General features: G+C 43.9%; 2 protein-coding genes across 6 annotated transcripts in view; one reads left to right on the top strand and one right to left on the bottom strand.

Annotated features, from left to right (window-relative positions):
• LOC306917352 (fibronectin type III domain-containing protein 4-like) overlaps positions 1 to 19,453 on the top strand; it is a 145,208-nt gene that overhangs the window by 16,662 nt on the left and 109,093 nt on the right. For both annotated transcript variants that reach the window (XM_079495552.1, XM_079495547.1), the window contains exon 2: positions 8,980 to 9,173. In XM_079495552.1, coding sequence (XP_079351678.1) covers positions 9,140 to 9,173 — 34 coding nt within the window. In that variant the 5' untranslated portion in view covers positions 8,980 to 9,139. The remainder of the gene's footprint in view (positions 1 to 8,979; positions 9,174 to 19,453) is intronic.
• On the bottom strand, positions 282 to 13,894 carry LOC306917349 (poly(rC)-binding protein 3-like; the record flags this gene model as incomplete). Of its 4 annotated transcripts, none has more annotated exons than XM_079495531.1 (12): positions 282 to 336; positions 520 to 689; positions 1,270 to 1,328; positions 4,091 to 4,169; positions 6,005 to 6,046; positions 7,181 to 7,324; positions 9,007 to 9,135; positions 10,856 to 10,987; positions 11,870 to 11,986; positions 12,395 to 12,427; positions 12,544 to 12,567; positions 13,817 to 13,894. In XM_079495531.1, the coding sequence occupies 12 exons, from the start codon at positions 13,892 to 13,894 to the stop codon at positions 282 to 284; spliced, it is 1,062 nt and encodes a 353-aa protein (XP_079351657.1). The 4 variants fall into 4 exon arrangements, with proteins under 4 accessions (XP_079351657.1, XP_079351658.1, XP_079351659.1 ...); XM_079495532.1 differs by having other exon boundaries at positions 1,270 to 1,322; XM_079495533.1 differs by having other exon boundaries at positions 1,270 to 1,322; positions 4,091 to 4,166.

Genomic DNA, 19,453 nt, shown 5'->3' with positions numbered 1-19,453 from the left:
GTGTGTGTGTGTGTGTGTGTGTGTGTGTGTGTGTGTGTGTGTGTGTGTGTGTGTGTGTGTGTGTGTGTGTGTGTGTGTGTGTGTGTGTGTGTGTGTGTGTGTGTGTGTGTGTGTGTGTGTGTGTGGGGTTGTATTCTTTGTTTTGTTTTGTTTTTATTTTGTTTTTCTTTCAGAGAGCCAGAGCCAGTGTCCGTAGGTCTTGGTTGGGGTTGTCTGTCCGTTGGTCGGGTCGATGGAAAGGGCCGCGTGCAGGAGAGCCAGTTGTTGTTAATAGAGGGAACTCAGGATGTGGTCATGGAAGATGGGTCGTTCCACATGGCCGCCACATCTCGGAACCTGCATGGGGAGGTAGTGAGGGCTTTCACTTCTAGTGATCGATCGATATAAGGTTATCAAAACGTAACAATTATCAATTAATTCATTTATGGATAATTCCCATCCCTACTTTGGATAAAGGCGCCGTATAAATGCACCGTTTCTATAACATTTACCGTCAAAAAACCACATCTCGTGACTGACCTTGCGTTGATGAGGTACTGTGCCAGGCTGATGTTGGCGGGGGTTCCCGTGATGGTGATCTGGCGCTCCGACGACCCTTCCATGGCGTTAGCAATTTTGATCTGCGCCCCAGACATCTGGCGGATCTCGTTGATTTTGGTGCCCTGGCGCCCGATTATGCAGCCTATTAGCTGGGAAGGAAACGGCGGTGGGACGTTAGCGCGGTCAGGGAGCGTGCATGGGCAGTGGTGGAAAAAAGTACTCAAATGTTGTTTTTTACTTGAGTAAAAGTATCAATGTTGCGATGTGGAGAAAAAAAGTAAAAAGTCCGGAATTCAAAATGTACTTGAGTAAAGTAGAGATGTCCTGATACTGTATCGGTATCGGAAAAGTATTGGTATCGGCGCTTTTTGGACATATCAGGTCATATCGGTATCGGCTAATATGCCAGTCTAACCACCGATCCGATACAGGGGTAAGGTTGACACTGGCAGGTAAATAAAAAGTTGGGGCATGTGGAGTTTGCTTTCGAGTTGCCCAAACTGCAAGTGCACATTTGAGTGAGGGGTCTGCTATTAACAACACATTTTTTTATTCAGTATCGGTATCGGCTAACACGGATCGGGAACGAAAAAAGTGTATCGGGACATTACTAGTTTCAAGTTGTAGTTTCAAGTCAAATGTATACAAATCTTTTGAAAATAGCTTGTAGATCAGCTATTTTCAAATTGCCGGAATGTGCTGTGTGTAACAACAGCACGAAGTACTCACATCATTGGGAATGGAGAGTTCATGAGTACTGGCCTGGTTACTGGCATCCAAACCTGCTGCTCCACACCAAGAGAGGGGTGGGGGAGAGAGAGAGACAGCAGAGAGACAGCAGAGAGAGCGAGAGCGAGAGACAGCAGAGAGGACAGAAGAGTTTTGGCACACCGTTGGATGGACCACATTTCATTTAATGCACTTGAGTTTTGGCGAGAAAACAAAACAAAAAAAAGGCCAGCGTGGGTTGCAGTGTTTTCAAGTCAAACGGGCTCTTCTTCATGGCTTTTAGCTAATAGCATCACAGCGCCCCGGCCGGGGCAGTTTGGCTGCAGTCCACCACTCGGTCGGAGCAGAACCTCACTCCACACTGCATATCGTCACCGTCGAGCAGAAAACTCTTAGCTCCAGATTCTAACTTTTGTGTTGTTTTGTAAACAAACGACACCCTACGTGATTATACTACACACTACAGCGTTGCACAAAAGCATCAAAGTAGCAAAGTATAGCAGATCTGCGAGCTCAAAACGCGGCATGTAGCGATGCGCTTTGATCTGCTACTTTTTCTATTTATTTTATCCTGAAACAGTTTTGGACATATTGATGTTTCTACCTGACCTCGACGATCATAACAGCTCACCTCCTACTTATTGAAGGAAATAAAAAAATCGTTGAGACATTTGCATCACGAAAACAAAATGAAAAAAATCATATCAAAATTGATGCTATAAGGGGACATTTTTAATTGAAGATATAAAGAAGTGAAAAGAAATCACAGGAGACAAAAAAAAAATTAATGACAAAAAGGAAAGTATAAGAAAACCTCAACGTCAACAAGAGAAGACCACCACCAGAAGGCCATGTCACATGGCACAGAGCACCAAACGGGCCATCAGGAGGAACAACACAAAAAGAAGAAGAAGATGATGAAGAAGATGAAGAACATTTAGAAGAAGAAGAATTTGAAGAAGTGTAGGAAGAAGAAGACAAGAGTTCATGCTCTACGTCCATTTCGTTTTTGTGTTAGTCTTTTAGCTATAACAACTAAGCTTTAAATGATACAAGTTAGTTCAGTCAGATATACTCGAGGGGTTCATGCCGTGCTCAAGGGCGCATACATATACTCAAGGGGTTAATATGCTGCTTTACTATGTGGGTGTATTCAGTGTGTGCAAGACCCACATGTCATTCGCTGATGTGGCAGTCAGCTGACCAATTGGGCGGGCTACTTAAAAAGGGGCATTAAAAAAGTCCCCCCATTCTGTGTTTCCTAGAACTGTAATTATGAAAACAAAATTTTTCAGACCTCTAGTTCTAGGAAACGCATAATGGGGGGACTTTTTTATTATTTCCACACACAGCTCTAAGGTATATTAATGACATAGTAAAATGTTGAAAATGAGTGGAATGCCACTTTAAGCTCACTAGACTGCATGCTCTTCCTGCCTTCCTTCTGCTATGGTTCCTGGTTGTTATGTGATGTTTGCTCCCACCGCCACCCCAGCACCACCGGTGGGCTCTGTTATTTATGTTCCCCATGTAGGTTTTATTGTATATCTATCTCCCTGCCCTTAATGTTTAATGATGGTGTTTGAGTGTGCCGAGCAGGGAGGAAAAAGTAGCAGAGCCGAACGCCAAGATAAAATATTATATGCACACTTGTATTCTCATTCTATAATAAATATTGGTTAAATCTATTCGTGAGTCATGTCTGACTGAACTTCCAGTAGTGTGTTCTACGAATGTATAGGCTATAGTATGCCCTCTGCCTAAATTTGTATCAAATTTGTGTACCATCTACTAACCGTCCGAAAACGCAGGAAGATGAGCCTGGGGGGTAGCAAGATCATATAGCGAGAATGTTCACTTCAATAGACAATGGTGTAGTGCGGATATAGCGCGTATATGCGTGCGCATGCACTAATCATTTTCGCATGCTCTGTAGACTTTTTCTTGTACCCGGTTATTGTTAGTGTACTATTTTGGAGTATTGTTGTATATATTCTATAGGCTTCTGGAGGTATTGTTCATGGATTTAAAAGTAAGTGTAATTGAAAGTGTAATTATGTATTCTGCCGCTTGGCCAGTTCCCACTTGAAAAAGAGACACAGTCTCAATGTGTTTTTACTGGTTAAATAAAGACTGAAAAAATGAAGACTACAGCACTGCTAACTTCCCCACAAAATAGAGGATGTCGTCGGTAGAAATGTGCCTCATCACTGACATGATGCTTTCGCTCTTATAGGCACCTTTTCGACCGGTTCTCTTCTGTCTTCCCGCGAGTGTTTCGACTGAAAATTTGTAAGAATTCAGAACGGGAACCACAAAATTGGTGGTTAATCTTGTGAACCGTGACGACATACTACTTGCGTGTCAGCAGTAGGTTGGAAGACGGAATAGTAAACATAATGCCATCTGCAATAAGGGCACAAACGCTCGCAGCAGGTAGTCTAAACACGTGGCTACTGTTTACTTCCGTCTGTGTTGTGCAACGGCCCACATACGGCTCTGCGACGGAAGCCGGACCGGTTCAACGGGCTGTTCGCTATAGAAAGCACCAAGCCGGTTCCAAAAATGTTGGAACGGCACTGCATGGTTCTAGAACCAAAGTCATTTTGGTGGAAAGGGGCGGGGCCTTGGATTAACTCAATTTGGAAGGAAACTCTGTCGGCAGAGAGAGAGACAGAGACAGAGAGACAGAGCCAGCTGAAATAAAAAGGAGGAAGAGAGTGTGTATGTCTCTATAGTCGGGTAAAAACGAGAAGAGAGGAGCTTCGGTAAGAGAGGGTGGTGGTTGTGTAGGTGGTGGTGGTGGAAGAGAGGTACGTACCAGGGAAGGCAGGGGTGGTCTGTCCAAGGGGGGTAAAGGGGGTTTGCTGCATAGCCAACTGGTGGAGCTTGCTCAACTGCTGAGGGGGGGAGGAGAGGAAGGGGGTTGACAGCAGTAGCGCTATGAGCTCATCGTTAAAACAAAAGGTACACGCACGCGTGCGCGCACACACACACACACACACACACACGCTCGCGAGCACATACGCATGGGCACGCATACACACTGATACACATACACACACACACACGCATACACACAGGTCGGTTCTCACTCAGAAACACTACCAGAGTACGGTAAGTAGATCCGAGGAAAAGTAACAGCACAAGACAGGTTGAAGGAGAACCAAGAGAGAGAGAGAGAGGAACAGGAAAGAAGAGAGAGGAAGAGGTGAATATAAACTTTGTATGGACTTATATTTAGTAGTAAGCCTTTGCCGAGCCATGAGGCCCATAGTGGCAGGAGCCTCATGTTTCTGTAGCGTGAGGCAGCTTGGTGTACAAGGGTTAGAGGAGCGCCCTTGTTGCCAAAAGGTTGCCGGTTCGATTCCCCGGACGGGCAGGAAAAATCTGGGTCGGGAAGTGATTGTCATCACTCACCCAACACCACTGAAGTGCCCTTGAGCAAGGCACTGAATCCCCAACTGCTCCAGTGGAGCTGCTTAGTGGCCAACAGTATAAGACTGTGGTTGTACTGGTCAGCTCCCAGGTTTTAATGTGTGTGTCTGTCTGTGTGTCTCTATGTGCAGGGCGTTGCTGAAAATGAGCACTTGTGCTCAGCTACTACCCTGGGTAAATAAAGGATACAAAAAAAAGAAAAACACCCTCTGGACATGATGTACAAGGACACCACCCCCTGGACATGACGCTAGCATGTCACAGGGACTTGCCCCCAATCTAACCCTTGATGCCGAGTGCCAAGCAGGGAAGCAGGAGTCTTTGGTATGACTCGGCCGGGGATCAAACCCCGACCTCAATTTACAATTTACAATTTAGGCATTCAGCAGACGCCCTTAATCCAGAGCAATTTACACTAAGCAAGAACAAAAAGCATGGCAATACATCACGTATATAAAAAGTATTTATCATGAAACATGCGTAAGCTAAGAAAGTAACAGTGGAATATCTATAATGAAACTATACATATAAACTATACATATATACTATACTATGCTATACATGTAGTATATATGTGAAGTGCTATGACTACATACAATGCAATTATAGTGCTGTCTACATAACATGCTACAAAAGTTCCTTCTAAGGGGGTAGGGTAAGTGCTATGGGCCATGATGGAGTCTGAAAAGGTGGGTTTTCAGACTACGGCAGAAGATTGGGAGTGATGCTGCAGTTCTGACTGCAACGGGAAGTGCATTCCACAGTTTTGGAGCCAGAAGGGAGAAGAGTTTGGGACGTGTGGAGCGTTGTCCCGGCATTTTTTGTGAGGACCTCCCAGTCCCATGCAGGGCGGACACTCTAACCACAAGCCACTGAGCTTTGGGTGAAGGTTGCGTGTTAATACAATCCCTGGCTAATAAAATGCCCTATAGCTATCCCTGTAATTCCCTCGCTGTGTGTTGATAATAGAAAGAATATCCCTGACTCTACGCGTCTTTCATTATCCTTGCCTTGTTTCCCCCGGTCGCTCAGCGCATAGCCCCGGGTTCAAGCCCCCTCCCCCCTGTGTGCCGTTGGATGCCAAACAGAGGGAGGGTAGAGGCAGCGGAGAGTGAGTCATCTCAAGAGTTATATATAGCAGATAGAGGCTACAGGCAGTTTTCTTATAGCGGGAATACTGTATAAAGGCCCCGATGATATCAATATTAATAGGATGGGAACGAGTGTAAATGTTAGACAACAGAGAGAGAGAGAGAGAGAGAGAGAGGGCTTCCTCGTGGCTCTCTTTAACACTCACGTCAGGATGAGGGATGGCATATTGTCCTTGGATGGTGTATCCCTGTGAACGGGAGAGAGAGAGAGATATTATTATGGTCATATTATGCTATGTCGAAGCTCATTCGTCATAGTTACACTACTTTGTATGAACATCTAGACAGTGGTGTGAAGTAAGTTATGTAACTAAGTACATTTACTTAAGTACTGTACAGTTTTGAGGTATTTGTAGCCTATTGGAATTTGGCTAAACTAAAGTGTTTAAAGGGGAAAACCACCCATTTTCAACATTTGACTATGTCATTAATACACCTTAGAGCTGTTGTGTGGAAATAATAAAAAAGTCCCCCCATTCTGTATTTCCTAGAAATGTAATTATGAAAAAAATCATTAACATGGTGAAACGCATCTTGATGACATCATCAAGATGTGTTTCACCATGTTAATGATTTTTTTCAGACCTCTAGTTCTAGGAAACACAGAATCGGGGGGACTTTTTATTATTTCCACACAACAGCTCTAAGGTACATTAATGACATAGTAAAATGTTGAAAATGAGTGGAATGCTCCTTTAAAGGTTTCATGACATTCATTTTATTTTTTATTTTTATTTTTATCCCACGATTTTGCAACCCATTATTTCACCCAGTGTCAATTATATTATTACTCATGCTTCCTTCTATGCATGAGGAGTCCAAGCTGCTTCTTTTCACCTGACGGGGGAGTTTCCCCGGCCGGACGTAGCGTGTGGAAGGAACACGTTATTCTGACCAGTTCCTTTCCCCTCCATCAGGCGCACGCCGGCCATGACATTTATTTTTCGTTTTTATAACCTCAATTACACCCACACAACCTGGAACTTTGAACATTCAGTGGATTTTCTGTGGCCTGGGGGGTTTCTCTGTGTGTTCTGAAGCCTTTTGAGCTGCAATGCAATCAGGCAAAAAAGGCCTCAACAGTATCTGCTGGCAAATTGTAATGTCATATGGGATTTACAGTCCACAGGAAAATCAGAGCACTTGTTTTGAACAGACATGTTAAAAGTTGAGTTTATTTGGGTGCAATTGAGCTCAGAAAACCTTAAAAAGCTTGCCGTGACGGTGACACTAACAGCAGCGAGGTAGTGAGTGAGTACAGAACCGGGGAGAGGGGGTGAGGGAGGGTAAGTGTTCCAAAACCTGCACATTGAGACACTAACAGGCAGTGGCTGGTGCTGCAGTAGGAGGCTGAGGTTCGCCGTGGAAGCCCCCAGCGGATCGGCCCGTACCTGGCCACCTGAAAAAATGACAGGGGTGGAGGCTGGCTTGGGACGGTAGGGGATGGTGGCACCTTTCGGTGGGGACTGGTGGGGGACGGGGGGGGGTTGTGGGGGACGGGAGCAGAGCAGAGGCGGGGTGGAAATTAAAACGGTAGTGAGAGGAGGGAACAAGAGAAGAAAAAAGTGAGTGAGTTTTTAAGGAAAGAAAGAAGAGAATAAAGGCCTATATTCATAGTCCAGTTTTTGGTGAAGTGGTGACCACCGAAACGGTGGTTTAGTAAAAACAGAGATGTGTTGTGTTGTGTGAGCGGTGACTATACCGCGGTGTGACGTTATGTTGAAGTTTTTTGTGGTCACCTCTTCACCGAAACCGGGACTATGAATAGGCCTTAAGAGGTGAACAGAAGTGCGAAGGGGGGCGAGGGTGGGGTGGGTCGGTCGGTAAAGAGACGTGGAGAAGAAGTGTTGTTAAGCCTGATTCATGCTTCACCGAACGCCGGTGTTGCGCGTTGCCGGGAATAGGCGATTTACAAGCAAGTGCGATGCCTTGCGGCGGGCTTGTAAATGCGGTATTTCCGCGAGCGACGCCTTCGTAGGACGGAACGTAAATTAGGTGTTGCGTTAAAAAAAAGTACGTGCCAGAAGAACAAAACGATAGAGGGAAATTAAAACGATAAGAAGTAAGAGGGGGAACAAGAGAAGAAAAAAGTGAGTGAGTTTTTAAGGAAAGAAAGAAGAGAGTAAGAGGTGAACAGAAGTGAGCGTTACACAGGGTCAGTGACTTTCGGAGAACTTGTGAGTGACACACACACACACACACACACACACACACACACTGACTGCAGTACATCACATACAATGTTAAAACCTGCACAAGTGGTTCCCAAATTATCACTCAACAGTAAACAAACCAACATACGGCATAAGTGTATGCAGAGTATCTGCATATTTCTAAAGTTATGTAATTTAATTACTTTTACAATAGTCGATCTACAAGCTCACAACGCCTCGCCTCGTTTGAGGCCTTGCATTTCATAGTTTTAAAAACCTAGACGCCTCATTGGCCGCTGCAGTTCATTGGAGCGACCTCATTGGCCACTGCAGTTCACTGGAGCGACCTCATTGGCCGCTGCAGTTCATTGGAGCGACCTGTATCGCACACTAAGGCAGGGAAGTCAAGCGGAACTGCGGAAGACACGCATACTCGCTGCCACTCAAGTTGACTACTGGCCAATAGCAGTCTTTTCCAGGATTTATAAATACAATCCAAAGGAACTTTATTGGCATGATGAGAAAACACACATTTTTACATTGCCTTTGATTGACCTTCCATTGTGCGCCACGGAAGCATGCCTCTTCTGGAGTTACAGGAGCCGAAAGAGGGCGTCTGTTGTATTTGAGGTCACGTGATCATGCACAGCTGATTAGAGTGTAATAATCAGCTGTGCATGTTTCAGTGGAAAGGTTTTGGACGCACGCACGCACGCACGCACGCGCACAGGAAGTTTTTATTTTTTCAATCAGACTGTTAAATGACAGCGACATGTGAATGTGCAATAACTCTCTCTGCACTTTCTTTGGCTGTTATTCTAGTTTTTTTTATGTTTTATTGTAGTAATTGTATTTCGGCTGTATTCTCAGCGTAGGTTTTTCCACATGTACGTACCGAAACATTGCATCTAAGTGACAATAGAGTGAATGTTGTTTTTCCATCTTCTTTTCTTTGATTCTTATCTTAGCACGCCCCCTGTCCAAAAGAAACGTACCTCCAGCATCACCACACATATCTGTTTGACACACTGGATGATGGCTTCTGGGGCCCCCGAGATGGTGACCGCACGCTCCGTGGAGTTAGGCAGCATGTCGCCTGCAACCTGGACCTGAGCGCCTGTCGACTGGATGGACGGACGGACGGACGGGCAGAGGAGAGGAGGTTAGAGCATTATGACTCACAACACGCACAGTAACACCAAGAAGAATCCATTGCAAATGTAATGTATCAAACAGTGGTGGGAAGTAACTACTGTAAGTACATTTACTTAAGTACTGTACTTACCGGTAGTATACAATTTTGAGGTATTTGTACTTGACTTGAGTATTTCCAATACCTTTGCTTATACTCCACTACATCTCAGAGCCAAATATTGTACTTTTACTCCACTACATGTATTTGAAAACTTTAGTTACTTTGTAGATTCTAATTACTAGTTACAAAACATACATTCACCACTTCAGCCCTATATACTGTACATTTCGGCCATTTGAAAGTAGCCGATCTACAAGCTCACAATGCGTCGCATCGCGGAACATTGTGGGCTTGTAGAACTGCTATTTTCAAAAGGCGTTTGCGATACGAGAGTAGGGAATAAAGGATTGACCTGACAAAACCCAAGTTCCATGTCAGATCAAGTCTTTCATTCGGTACTTCAAGCGGAGTACATTCTGATCATTAGGCATTCCCATTTCCCCCTAAAAATATGATGTATTGCCTGCTGCGTCACAAGCAAGGTCGATGCAACCATGATAAGATAAGCCTGCAAGAGTGAGATATAACTTTTAAGGATCTCTTGGGGGTAATTTTGATAGCGGCTTGTAGTAAAATGCATGCATTGATAGGACGTTGTAACTATAGCGATCTGGAGGAGTCTGTTTGTCTATGAGAGGGTCTCCCTGTCTGCATGTCTAATCTTACACAGACGGCTGCACCGATCAGTGTCAAATGACTCCCATTAGGCCACATACGTATCTCCACTAATCTTATCTCCACTAATCTTTTATTAACGTTATTTTTTTGGGGCAAGAAGGACATTTACAATAAGATTTATTTTAACATCTTCAACTGCAATTAGGGGTTCTTGCTCAAGGACACTTCGACACTAACTCTGGGGGAGCCCGGGTTCGAACTGGCAACCTTGCGGTTGCCATCCGGTCACTCTACCCCTGAGCCACTTCCGCCCCAAAAGTAGCGAACGTAGCAAGCTCGAATGGTGGATCTGCCACTTTTAAACATTTTTTTTTGTGGCTTTCGCCTTTATTTTATATTTTTTATGGAGAGACAGACAGTAGGCTGACAGGAAATGGGGATAGAGATGGGGGGTGACATGCAGTAAAGTCCGTCGGGATCGGGAGTCGAACCCGCGGCACACTGCCAGACTTGATCTGCCACTTTTGATGCTTTTGTGTGACACTGTAGTATAATCAAGTAGGACACGGCAGCTGTCATGCTTCTCAATGTCGTTTTGCCTTAAAATGTTCACAGTTGTATAAGTTCACACTGCGTCGAACTCTGGTGCAAAATTCCATGTTGTTGTGGTTGGCATTGAATGAGACCTTTAGAAAAAGAAGAATAAACCTGCAAACTCATCTGCTCCAGTATAATTTATTGACGACATCATGTCGTCAATAAATTATATTGGAGCAGATGAGTGTGTGGGTTTATTCTTGTTTTTTTCTGCTGTCACTTTCCAACCCAGCACCTCTACTAAGGGATGGCGTATTCTATTATTAATATTATTATTTTTGAATGAGACCCTTCCACAAAGAGCTCGACACTTCCTGAAAAGGCTCAACAACACAGCCACATTTGATTTCACCAACAAAAAAACCAAGACCCACCTCTCTCATTTCTTTGATTTTGGAGCCCCCTTTGCCGATGAGCGAGCCACACTGGCTGGCTGGGACGACGAGCCTCAGGGTGACGGGGGGTTTGCTCGTGGCCGGACTGTTGCTCATGGAGTTGATTATGTCCTGAGGGGAGATCACCAAACACATCAAGCCTTGCTCAGACCTTAGAGTATAGATTAATAGAGACGTCACCGGATTTCTCCTCCCATCCACTTGCATTAAGTTGCTCAAAGGCACATGAGGCGATTTCACTCCTCCTTCCGGGTAGGAACAGATCTGCGACACAAGCTGCTTCCACTGGTCTCTGTTGCTCATTGCCACAACAAGTTCATTCACAGTCAGTCCTGTGTCCCTACTCAGAACATCTGGAAATGTGAGAGGTCTTGTTCCTCTTGATGGGCAGTAGTAGTCTCCACAGAAGAATATCCGAAATTACCTATTTGTAAATGTGTTTACTTGAGTATTTCCAATATCCAATACTTTTCTACTCCAACGCATATCAGAGCCAAATATTGTACTTTCACTTTCCGATTATTTGAAAACTTTAGTTACTATTAGTTACTATTACTTTGGCGATTTTGATTAGAAATCATACAAATCATTAGAAATCATACATTCTGGCCATTGGAAAATAGCAGATCTACAAGCTCGCAGTGCGTCGCGATGGGACACAATGAAGAACTGCATTGTTTACTGTTCACAAAGAAAGGCTCGCCTCGCGTAATCTAAGGAGCTCTCCGTGGTTTTGACCAGATGGATATACTAAGCTCTTCACTTCTGACTTCAACATGCCTCTCGTTCAAAATATGAAGCGAGTGATCATCGGCGACTTTATCATAATCTTAGCGAGGTAAGCAAGCAAAAATATGTCTCCCAGTTTTTGTCCGGAACAGAAGGGCCCCCCCCCTTCTGGGCTTACAGAGTAAAAGTGGCCATATCTTCCCGGCACCCCGAGTTTCTATTTTGAAAGAAATCCCGGCGCTGATTGTGTTAAAGGTCCTGTACCTCCTCAAACTTGTAGGCGATCATGGCGAAGGCCTTGAAGATGGCGTCCGTCGGCCCTGTGATGGTGACGATGCGTTCGGGACAGTTCCCCTCCGAGATGTTGATGCGGGCACCGCTCTGCATCATGGGAAAATGGAAATACTTTATTATTAAGACTTTATTAAGAAATAAATGAAGAGAAAACTTGGAACAGGTCATGTGGATAAGCTAATTTATAATGCAGAGCAACTTTACTTGGCCTGAAAAAACAAACAAACAAACAAACAAACAAAAACAACACCTGAGACCAAAAGGGGAGTGAAATGTAATTCTCCCATGTTGTTTGTGCATATAGTGTGTATTTGTTGATGACATGTATTATTGTATTAATTCACTATGTCGATGAATTGACTACATAGGGCCACAATGGAAACGAGTCCACACAACTTATTTTTGTGTTATCCTTTTACTGTACCACGTGATGTTTACATTCCTGACTAATAAAGCATTCAATCAATCAAAACGAGAGAGAAAAAAAAATCTTACTTCCTCACGCATTTTCTTCACCGTTTCTCCCTTCTGAAAAAGGAAAAGAAAATCAATGAAACCTTGCATAGCCGCTGCATGTGTCACAGCGAAGATGTCCTTTTCCATTGTCGGGGGTGTTTTGTTTTGTTCACGCCGGTGATACGTACCTTTCCAATTATGCTCCCGACCTCCTGCGGAAGGAGAACAAGACCAAGCGTGAGTACAACACGCCCGCAGGGAATGAGAAAAGCAGGGTCACATTTATTGCATTGATTCTCTTCTGACAGGTAAATTGGCCCCGGTCGCGGGACAGCGAGGACGTTATCGCGACGAACCTCCACCTTATTTTCTTTGGCACATGCAGTGGCTTAAAGGTAGTGTAAGTGTAAGCCAGTGGTTCCCAAACTATTTCATGTCAAGGACCCCCCAAATAACACTCATTAGCCCGCGGTCCCCCATTAGAAAATATATGCCAAGTACCCCCAAAAGAGAAGATTTTTATGGCTCTAATAGTGATTTTTAAAACTTTTTCATTTCAAGGACCCCCACCCAGTTTGACATGCATTAGTCTACGGACCCCCATTTAATGGCATTTCTATCTCTGGGACCCCCAATTTATATTGTAAAATCAATGTTAATTTAACTCTGAGTGTACAAATGGAACCAATATAAATCGTCTCTTATGGCATAGCTCTTCAAATGGGGGTCCGCGGGCTAATTAGTGTCAATTTGGGGGTCCTTGACATGAAAAAGTGTGGGAACCCCTGCAGTACATAACTAGCTTCAGCACCATGGACAGCACTCCCCTATCTACACTACAGTACATAACTATAGCTTCAGCACCATGGACAGCACTCACCTATCTACACTACAGTACATAACTATAGCTTCAGCACCATGGACAGCACTCACCTATCTACACTACAGTACATAACTATAGCTTCAGGACCATGGACAGCACTCACCTATCTACACTACAGTACATAACTATAGCTTCAGGACCATGGACAGCACTCACCTATGTACACTACAGTACATAACTATAGCTTCAGGACCATGGACAGCACTCACCTATCTACACTACAGTACATAACTATAGCTTCAGGACCATGGACAGCACTCACCTATCTACACTACAGCAGTGGTTCCCAAAGTGGGGTCTGGGGACCCCCAGGGGTCCTTGAGGCAGTTCCAGGGGGTCCCCAGCTAAATGATAGTTTGTAACCAAATGGACCCTTATGGGTCTGTAACTCTGAGAGTGTACAGTACATACGTGTGTTTTTACTGTTTCTTTTTTTAAATTATCTGTGAACAGTTCCAAATGTAATCAAATAGACCCTTTCGGGTCCTCTTGGTCCGTTACATTCGTACCCTGTCAGAGTTGCACATAAGTGTGTGCGTGAGTGCGTGCGTGTGCGTGTGCGTGTGCGTGTACTGTACCTTGCCATGCATCAGGAGTCTGATGGTGAGGGTGACGTTCAGGCCGCCCTCAGATGATTGGACCTTGATGGGTTCCATGTCGCGGGATTGGATGTGAAGGAAGGGGCGTGGTCACGTGAAAAGAAAAGGATCAAGTCCCAAGGGGCGCCGACTCGAGTGTGACGGTACGGACAGCCAAGCAGGTCACCTGGTCACACACACACACACACACACACACACACACACACACACACACACATACGCACAGAACGTTAGTTCATTAACACTTTGTGCCCCACCACTATAATCCACAACGTGGCGCCATGCAGTACCAAAGAAATCCGCGCTATGAGCTTACAGAACGCTATGAGCTTACATCCAGGGGCAGGCACTTCCGCCTGCCCCCCGGATGTGATAGCCGTCCATGTTGGATCCAAATTCTCATTACAGGGGATGCATCGCCGTGGATTGCTTTCACTTTCTTAGCGTTTCTTAAGAGTTTTTTATAAGCTCTCAAAGATGGCAGTTTGTCTCATTTTGAAGAAAATAAGGACTATTAAGCGTGCGCACAATCGCGTGCGTGTCGGATCCGTGTGGACGCTGTCTAACATGCGAGTTAAAAACTAAAAGAAATAAAAATAAATTAATTAACGGATTAAATTAGATTAAAGAAAGACGTAATTTCGCGTTCTGGCGCAGGCGGGGGAGGTAGGAGAAATTAACGTAATTCCACGTCCCTGGCCTTTATTTGGTTAAGAAACTAAAGCTCAGGATTGACCATAACCATTTATTGCAAAGTTATGGCATTTTGTTTGGCGGTGTGGTTCTGCTCATGTGATATTACACATTGCCTGTACACCAAGACACAGCTCTGATATCAACAACAACCCCCCCAGAGCAGAGCACGAGATACAATGATTTTGTCAATTACAGATTATAATTTCATGATGCATATACTGTACGATCAATAGTATCCAATAATCATCCTAATAACGGATGAAACTTTCGATTTAGGCCTGACGTTGAAATTTAACAGTTTTCTGAAATACCTATGTTTCTGTATCAGTAGTGCTCAATATTTCATGTCAAGGACCCCAAAAATTATATGTAATTGGCCGCTGACCCCCATCCGAAAATATGTTGTTCCAGGCAGGAATCCCCTCAGTAGAAAAGATTTGAGTTAAAAACGTTCGCTCTGAAAGAATATATATTCAACGATTTGCGCCACATTTTCACGATTTAAAAAAAATAGCAGATCTACAAGCTCGTAGCGCGGCACTCGGTGCCGCGCTATGAGCTTGTAGATCTGCTATTTTTCAATAGCTAAAGTATAACATAATGGGGAGGTGGGGGAAATTTCACGCCGACAGATACCTGCTTTGACAGCTAAGCATGTAGAATGAGCACTGAACAGTGGACTGAGGCCGCTTAAAAAGACTGCCTGGTTTGCCTGAATGTGGGCGTGAATGAGATAGCATAGTTGTAGCATGAGAATGAAGAGAGCTGACGTGGAGAGACAGCTGATTTCAAGGAGCATGAATTAATTTAGCTGTTATAGAATGAATGATGGGGGGGGGGGGTCCAGGGAAAATTGATATAATGAACATCCTGCCTTCCATGTCATAAATTAATGAACTGCGCTGGATAGCAACATTGTTAATTTAGGATGATAGTCGATCCCAAATGGAGCCGCTAGGGTCGGAATGGTACACAAATCCTACAAATGGTCTCCTAAGTGGTTTGCTTCTCCCACAGCCTACTGCTGCACAAGGTTTTGGCATGTGACAGACTCTCAATCAAACATGTCTTCGTATAGAAAGCATTTCTTTTTTTAGGTGTTGTGAATGACCTGATTGTGAATGTGAACTCTTAAACTTGCACACTGATAGAATTAACAGATGGCAACATGTCATGATTCCCGAATCAGCCCCCATCAACAACGACGGTTATGGAAAAATGATAGGGGCGGCTGTGGCTCAGGAGGTAGGAGCAGGTGGTCCAATGATCCCTGGGTCGGCCGTTCGAATCCAGGCTCCTCCTGTCCACATGTCGAAGTGTGCTACAGGCTTTAGTTCCGCCACTATTATTGGTCAGACGGTCATTGGTCATTAGACCGACAACCTACCTCTCACACCTGCATGTTCGAGCGCTAGTCCGACCGTTGTTTCCGCATGTCGGACTAATGATCCGTCGGAATTACCATAGGATCCCGTCGAAGTGTCCTTGGGCAAGACACTGAACCCTACATTGCCTCCAATGAGTTGGTCGGTGTGAGGCTTTGAGCTCGCCACCATCGGTGTGTGAATGTGGGACTGAGGACGCTGACGTTGACTGTTCGCTGCTTCACCTCCCAATGTATGAATGAATGAACCATTGTAAAGCGCTTTGAGCACTTGGAAAAGCGCTATAGAAATACAATTCATTAAAATGCTGGCGCCGACTCTCACATAAAATTAATCTGTCTGTGAAATGTGTCATATCGGTATGGGAAGGGAGCCATCACGGTTCCCCCCACGAAATAGTTTTAATCAGTAGTGTTCAACTGTGATTACATCTAATTGGTGCTGATGAGAGATGCAACTCCAGCCAAGTGTCATTCTGCCGAGCCGACACTAGAGGGCTCTGTTGTCCACTGTAGCAGCCATGGGCCTCCGCTCCACTTTGCTTTAGACTGCACCATGCAGCGTCTCTCGTCTGATAGAGTACAAGTAACAGTGGTGGAAAGTAACTAAGTACATGTACTCAAGTACTGTACTTAAGTACAATGTTGAGGTATTTGTATGTACTTTACTTGAGTATTTCCAATTTCCAATACTTTTACTTCTACTCCACTACATCTCAGAGGCAAATGTTGTACTTTTACTCCACTACATTTATTTGAAAACGTAGTTACTTTGTAGATTGCTATTATTACATACATTACCCACTTATATTACATTTTTCCCATTTGAAAATCTGCTATTTTCCCAACATTTTCCATAGTGAGTACTTTCTAGTTTCTACGTTTGGTACATTGAGTACATTTTGATACCAATACTTTTGCACTTGCATTCTGGACTTTTACTTGCAACAGAGTATTTCTATATTTCAGTATTAATACTTTTATTAAGTAAAAAGTACTGAGTACTTTTTCCACCACTGTTGATAGATTTCAAGCAGTGAGCGCCAAGTAAGTTAGATGGAGTGTATAGTGTCCAAACCTTCATGTAAGTACACAAATAATAATAAATCACATTGAATATGTGATTACATTTGCCGCTTGTCTTGCATAAACTTGATTTATTATACTCGCTCAAGACTGAAGCTATAAGGTAACGCCAGCATCTATAATTTGCCCTTATTTTATCATATGGACATTGTTTTCGATGTGGTTTATTACGCGCACGCGACTCAGCACTTTAATTTAGTCAGTGACATCTCTCAAGGTTAACGGCTCTGTTTTTGTCGTTGTTTTCCGCATCATTTGACAGTGTGACGGTGCATGAGGAGAGAGAGACAGAGAGGGGGGGGGGGATGGACGGACGATGATGGGCCTCAGGCGGCATTCGAACCCGGGCAGGCTGAGGGAAAGATTTATTTGGCAGTGGTGGAAAAAAGTACTCAAATGTTTTGTTCAGTGCAATGTCCATAATTCAAAATTGACTTGCACTAGAGTACAAAACTCTAGTGCTGGCCTTCAAAGCATCCAAAGGTATGGCGATAAACCCTCCCGCGCTCAGATCAGCCAACACAGGGAAGCTGGCAGAACATTCACTAAAAAAAAGCCAGGACACACGTCCCAGACTTATCCCTTCTGGCTCAAAAACTATGGAATGAACTTCTCATTGCAATCAAAACTGCAGACTCACTCCCAATCTTCCGCCGTACGATGAAAACTCACCTCTTCAGACTCCATCTTAGTCCGTAGCACTTACCCTAGCCTCGAAGACCTTACAGGCTCATGAAAAGGATCAACTTATGTAATTTGGATATCATTTTTTTATGTAGACATACGTGTAGCACTCTATAGTGTATACTCATAGTTTAATTGTATAGACATTCTACTGTTAGACAGATTGGCATAATTACTTATGGACTATGTGTCAAATAATTGATTGTGAGCTTGTATAGATCGGCTAGTTGAACTATTTTTATAGGTTTTTGGTCCGTACAGCTTTGAATGGTTTAGGGCAAAAATACATTTCATGTTTAATATGAAATCACAGACTGCATTCCAAGTTCTGCATTCTCCCCTTAAAACCAAAGTGAAATGTGAGGAAGTACAGTTGGGTGCCACCGATATTGTCCCTTATCATTTGACCCATTTAGGCCTGACCTCAAAATTTAAAAAAATCCTTCTAAATCCTCCAGTTTTCTGAAATAAATATTTTCACGATTTTTCAAAAATAGCAGACCTACAAGCTCGTAGCGCGCCACTCGGTGGCGCGCTATGAGCTTGTAGATCTGCTATTTTTCAATAGCTAAATTATAACAATGTTTAAAACACCAAAAGGGGTTCCCGCCCAAAATGGGTTAACTGTCCTTTTGCGCAGATCACGCAAACCACAGCAAAAAGAAAAGGACAATATCGATGGCCTCCAACTGTAGCATTTAGTTTTTTAATGCGTCGCACATCTGGAAAAAACTACAGGTCTGGACCCCCAGAGCTGTGAGAGTGTACAAAATATGTTCCAAGACCATTTGTACACTCTCAGAGTTCAGACCTAAGGGTCCATTTGGTTCCATTTGCACACTCTCAGAGGCATTTACAGACCTGTAGACCCATCCATTTCGTCCCCAATTATCAGTCGTTTACGTGGGGAGTGGCGACCCCTCCGGAACCCCTTCAAGGGCCCCTGGGGGTCCCCCGACCCCACTTTGAGAGCCACTGCTGTACACTGTCCAATCTAAGTAAAGCCATTAAGCCAACAACACAGCCTTAATAATCTTAAGTACCAGTGAGGAATTGCAAGTAAATCAAGCTAAATCAAACAGTCAAGCTTCCCAAGAACACGCCCAACTCATTGTCCTCAACGGATGCCAAAATCGTCCATTTAGAATCTAAATGGACGATTTTGGCATCCGTTCATCTAAATGTTAGATGAAGCATAACATCTGGCGAATGCACTAAAGAAGTGGTTTTCAACCAGTGGTCCTTGAGGGGGTTCCAGGTGGTCCCCAGCTAAATGATGGAGAGTTGGTACCCATTCTTCTACGTTCTTGAGAGTGTAAAATGAAACCAAATGAACCTGTACGGGTCCATTTGGTTTCATTTTACACTCAAGTGTTACATTATTGTTAAACATCTGTATTACTTAACAAGAAGTTTACACAATTAGAGATCGTAGAAGAATTGTTATTTTGATCAACGTTTGCCAACGGCATTGAATTGTGGACAAAATCTTAGCCAGCGATAACGTAATATTCTTTAGTTTCGGGTCTGCGAGGCTTAAATCTCATCAAATGGTGGTCCGTGGATCAAATGCCGAATAAATAATGGGCCTTGACATGAAAAAAATCAGCAACGTGTTTTCTGTCGTTCCGATTTTAGTTACGATGCACTTTGGTGTTTTAAGCATTACAGTATGTTCTGCTTTAGCTATTGAAAAATAGCAGATCTACAAGCTCTGTCCAAAACGGTTACTTTTCAGGATTAAAAAAGAAAATCACACTCTTATG

The sequence above is a fragment of the Electrona antarctica genome (genome assembly GCF_951216825.1).
Source record: "Electrona antarctica genome assembly, chromosome: 24".
Lineage (NCBI taxonomy): Eukaryota > Metazoa > Chordata > Actinopteri > Myctophiformes > Myctophidae > Electrona > Electrona antarctica.
The sequence above is the reverse complement of the archived record's forward strand: the minus strand, read 5'-3'. Positions and strand labels throughout refer to the sequence as shown.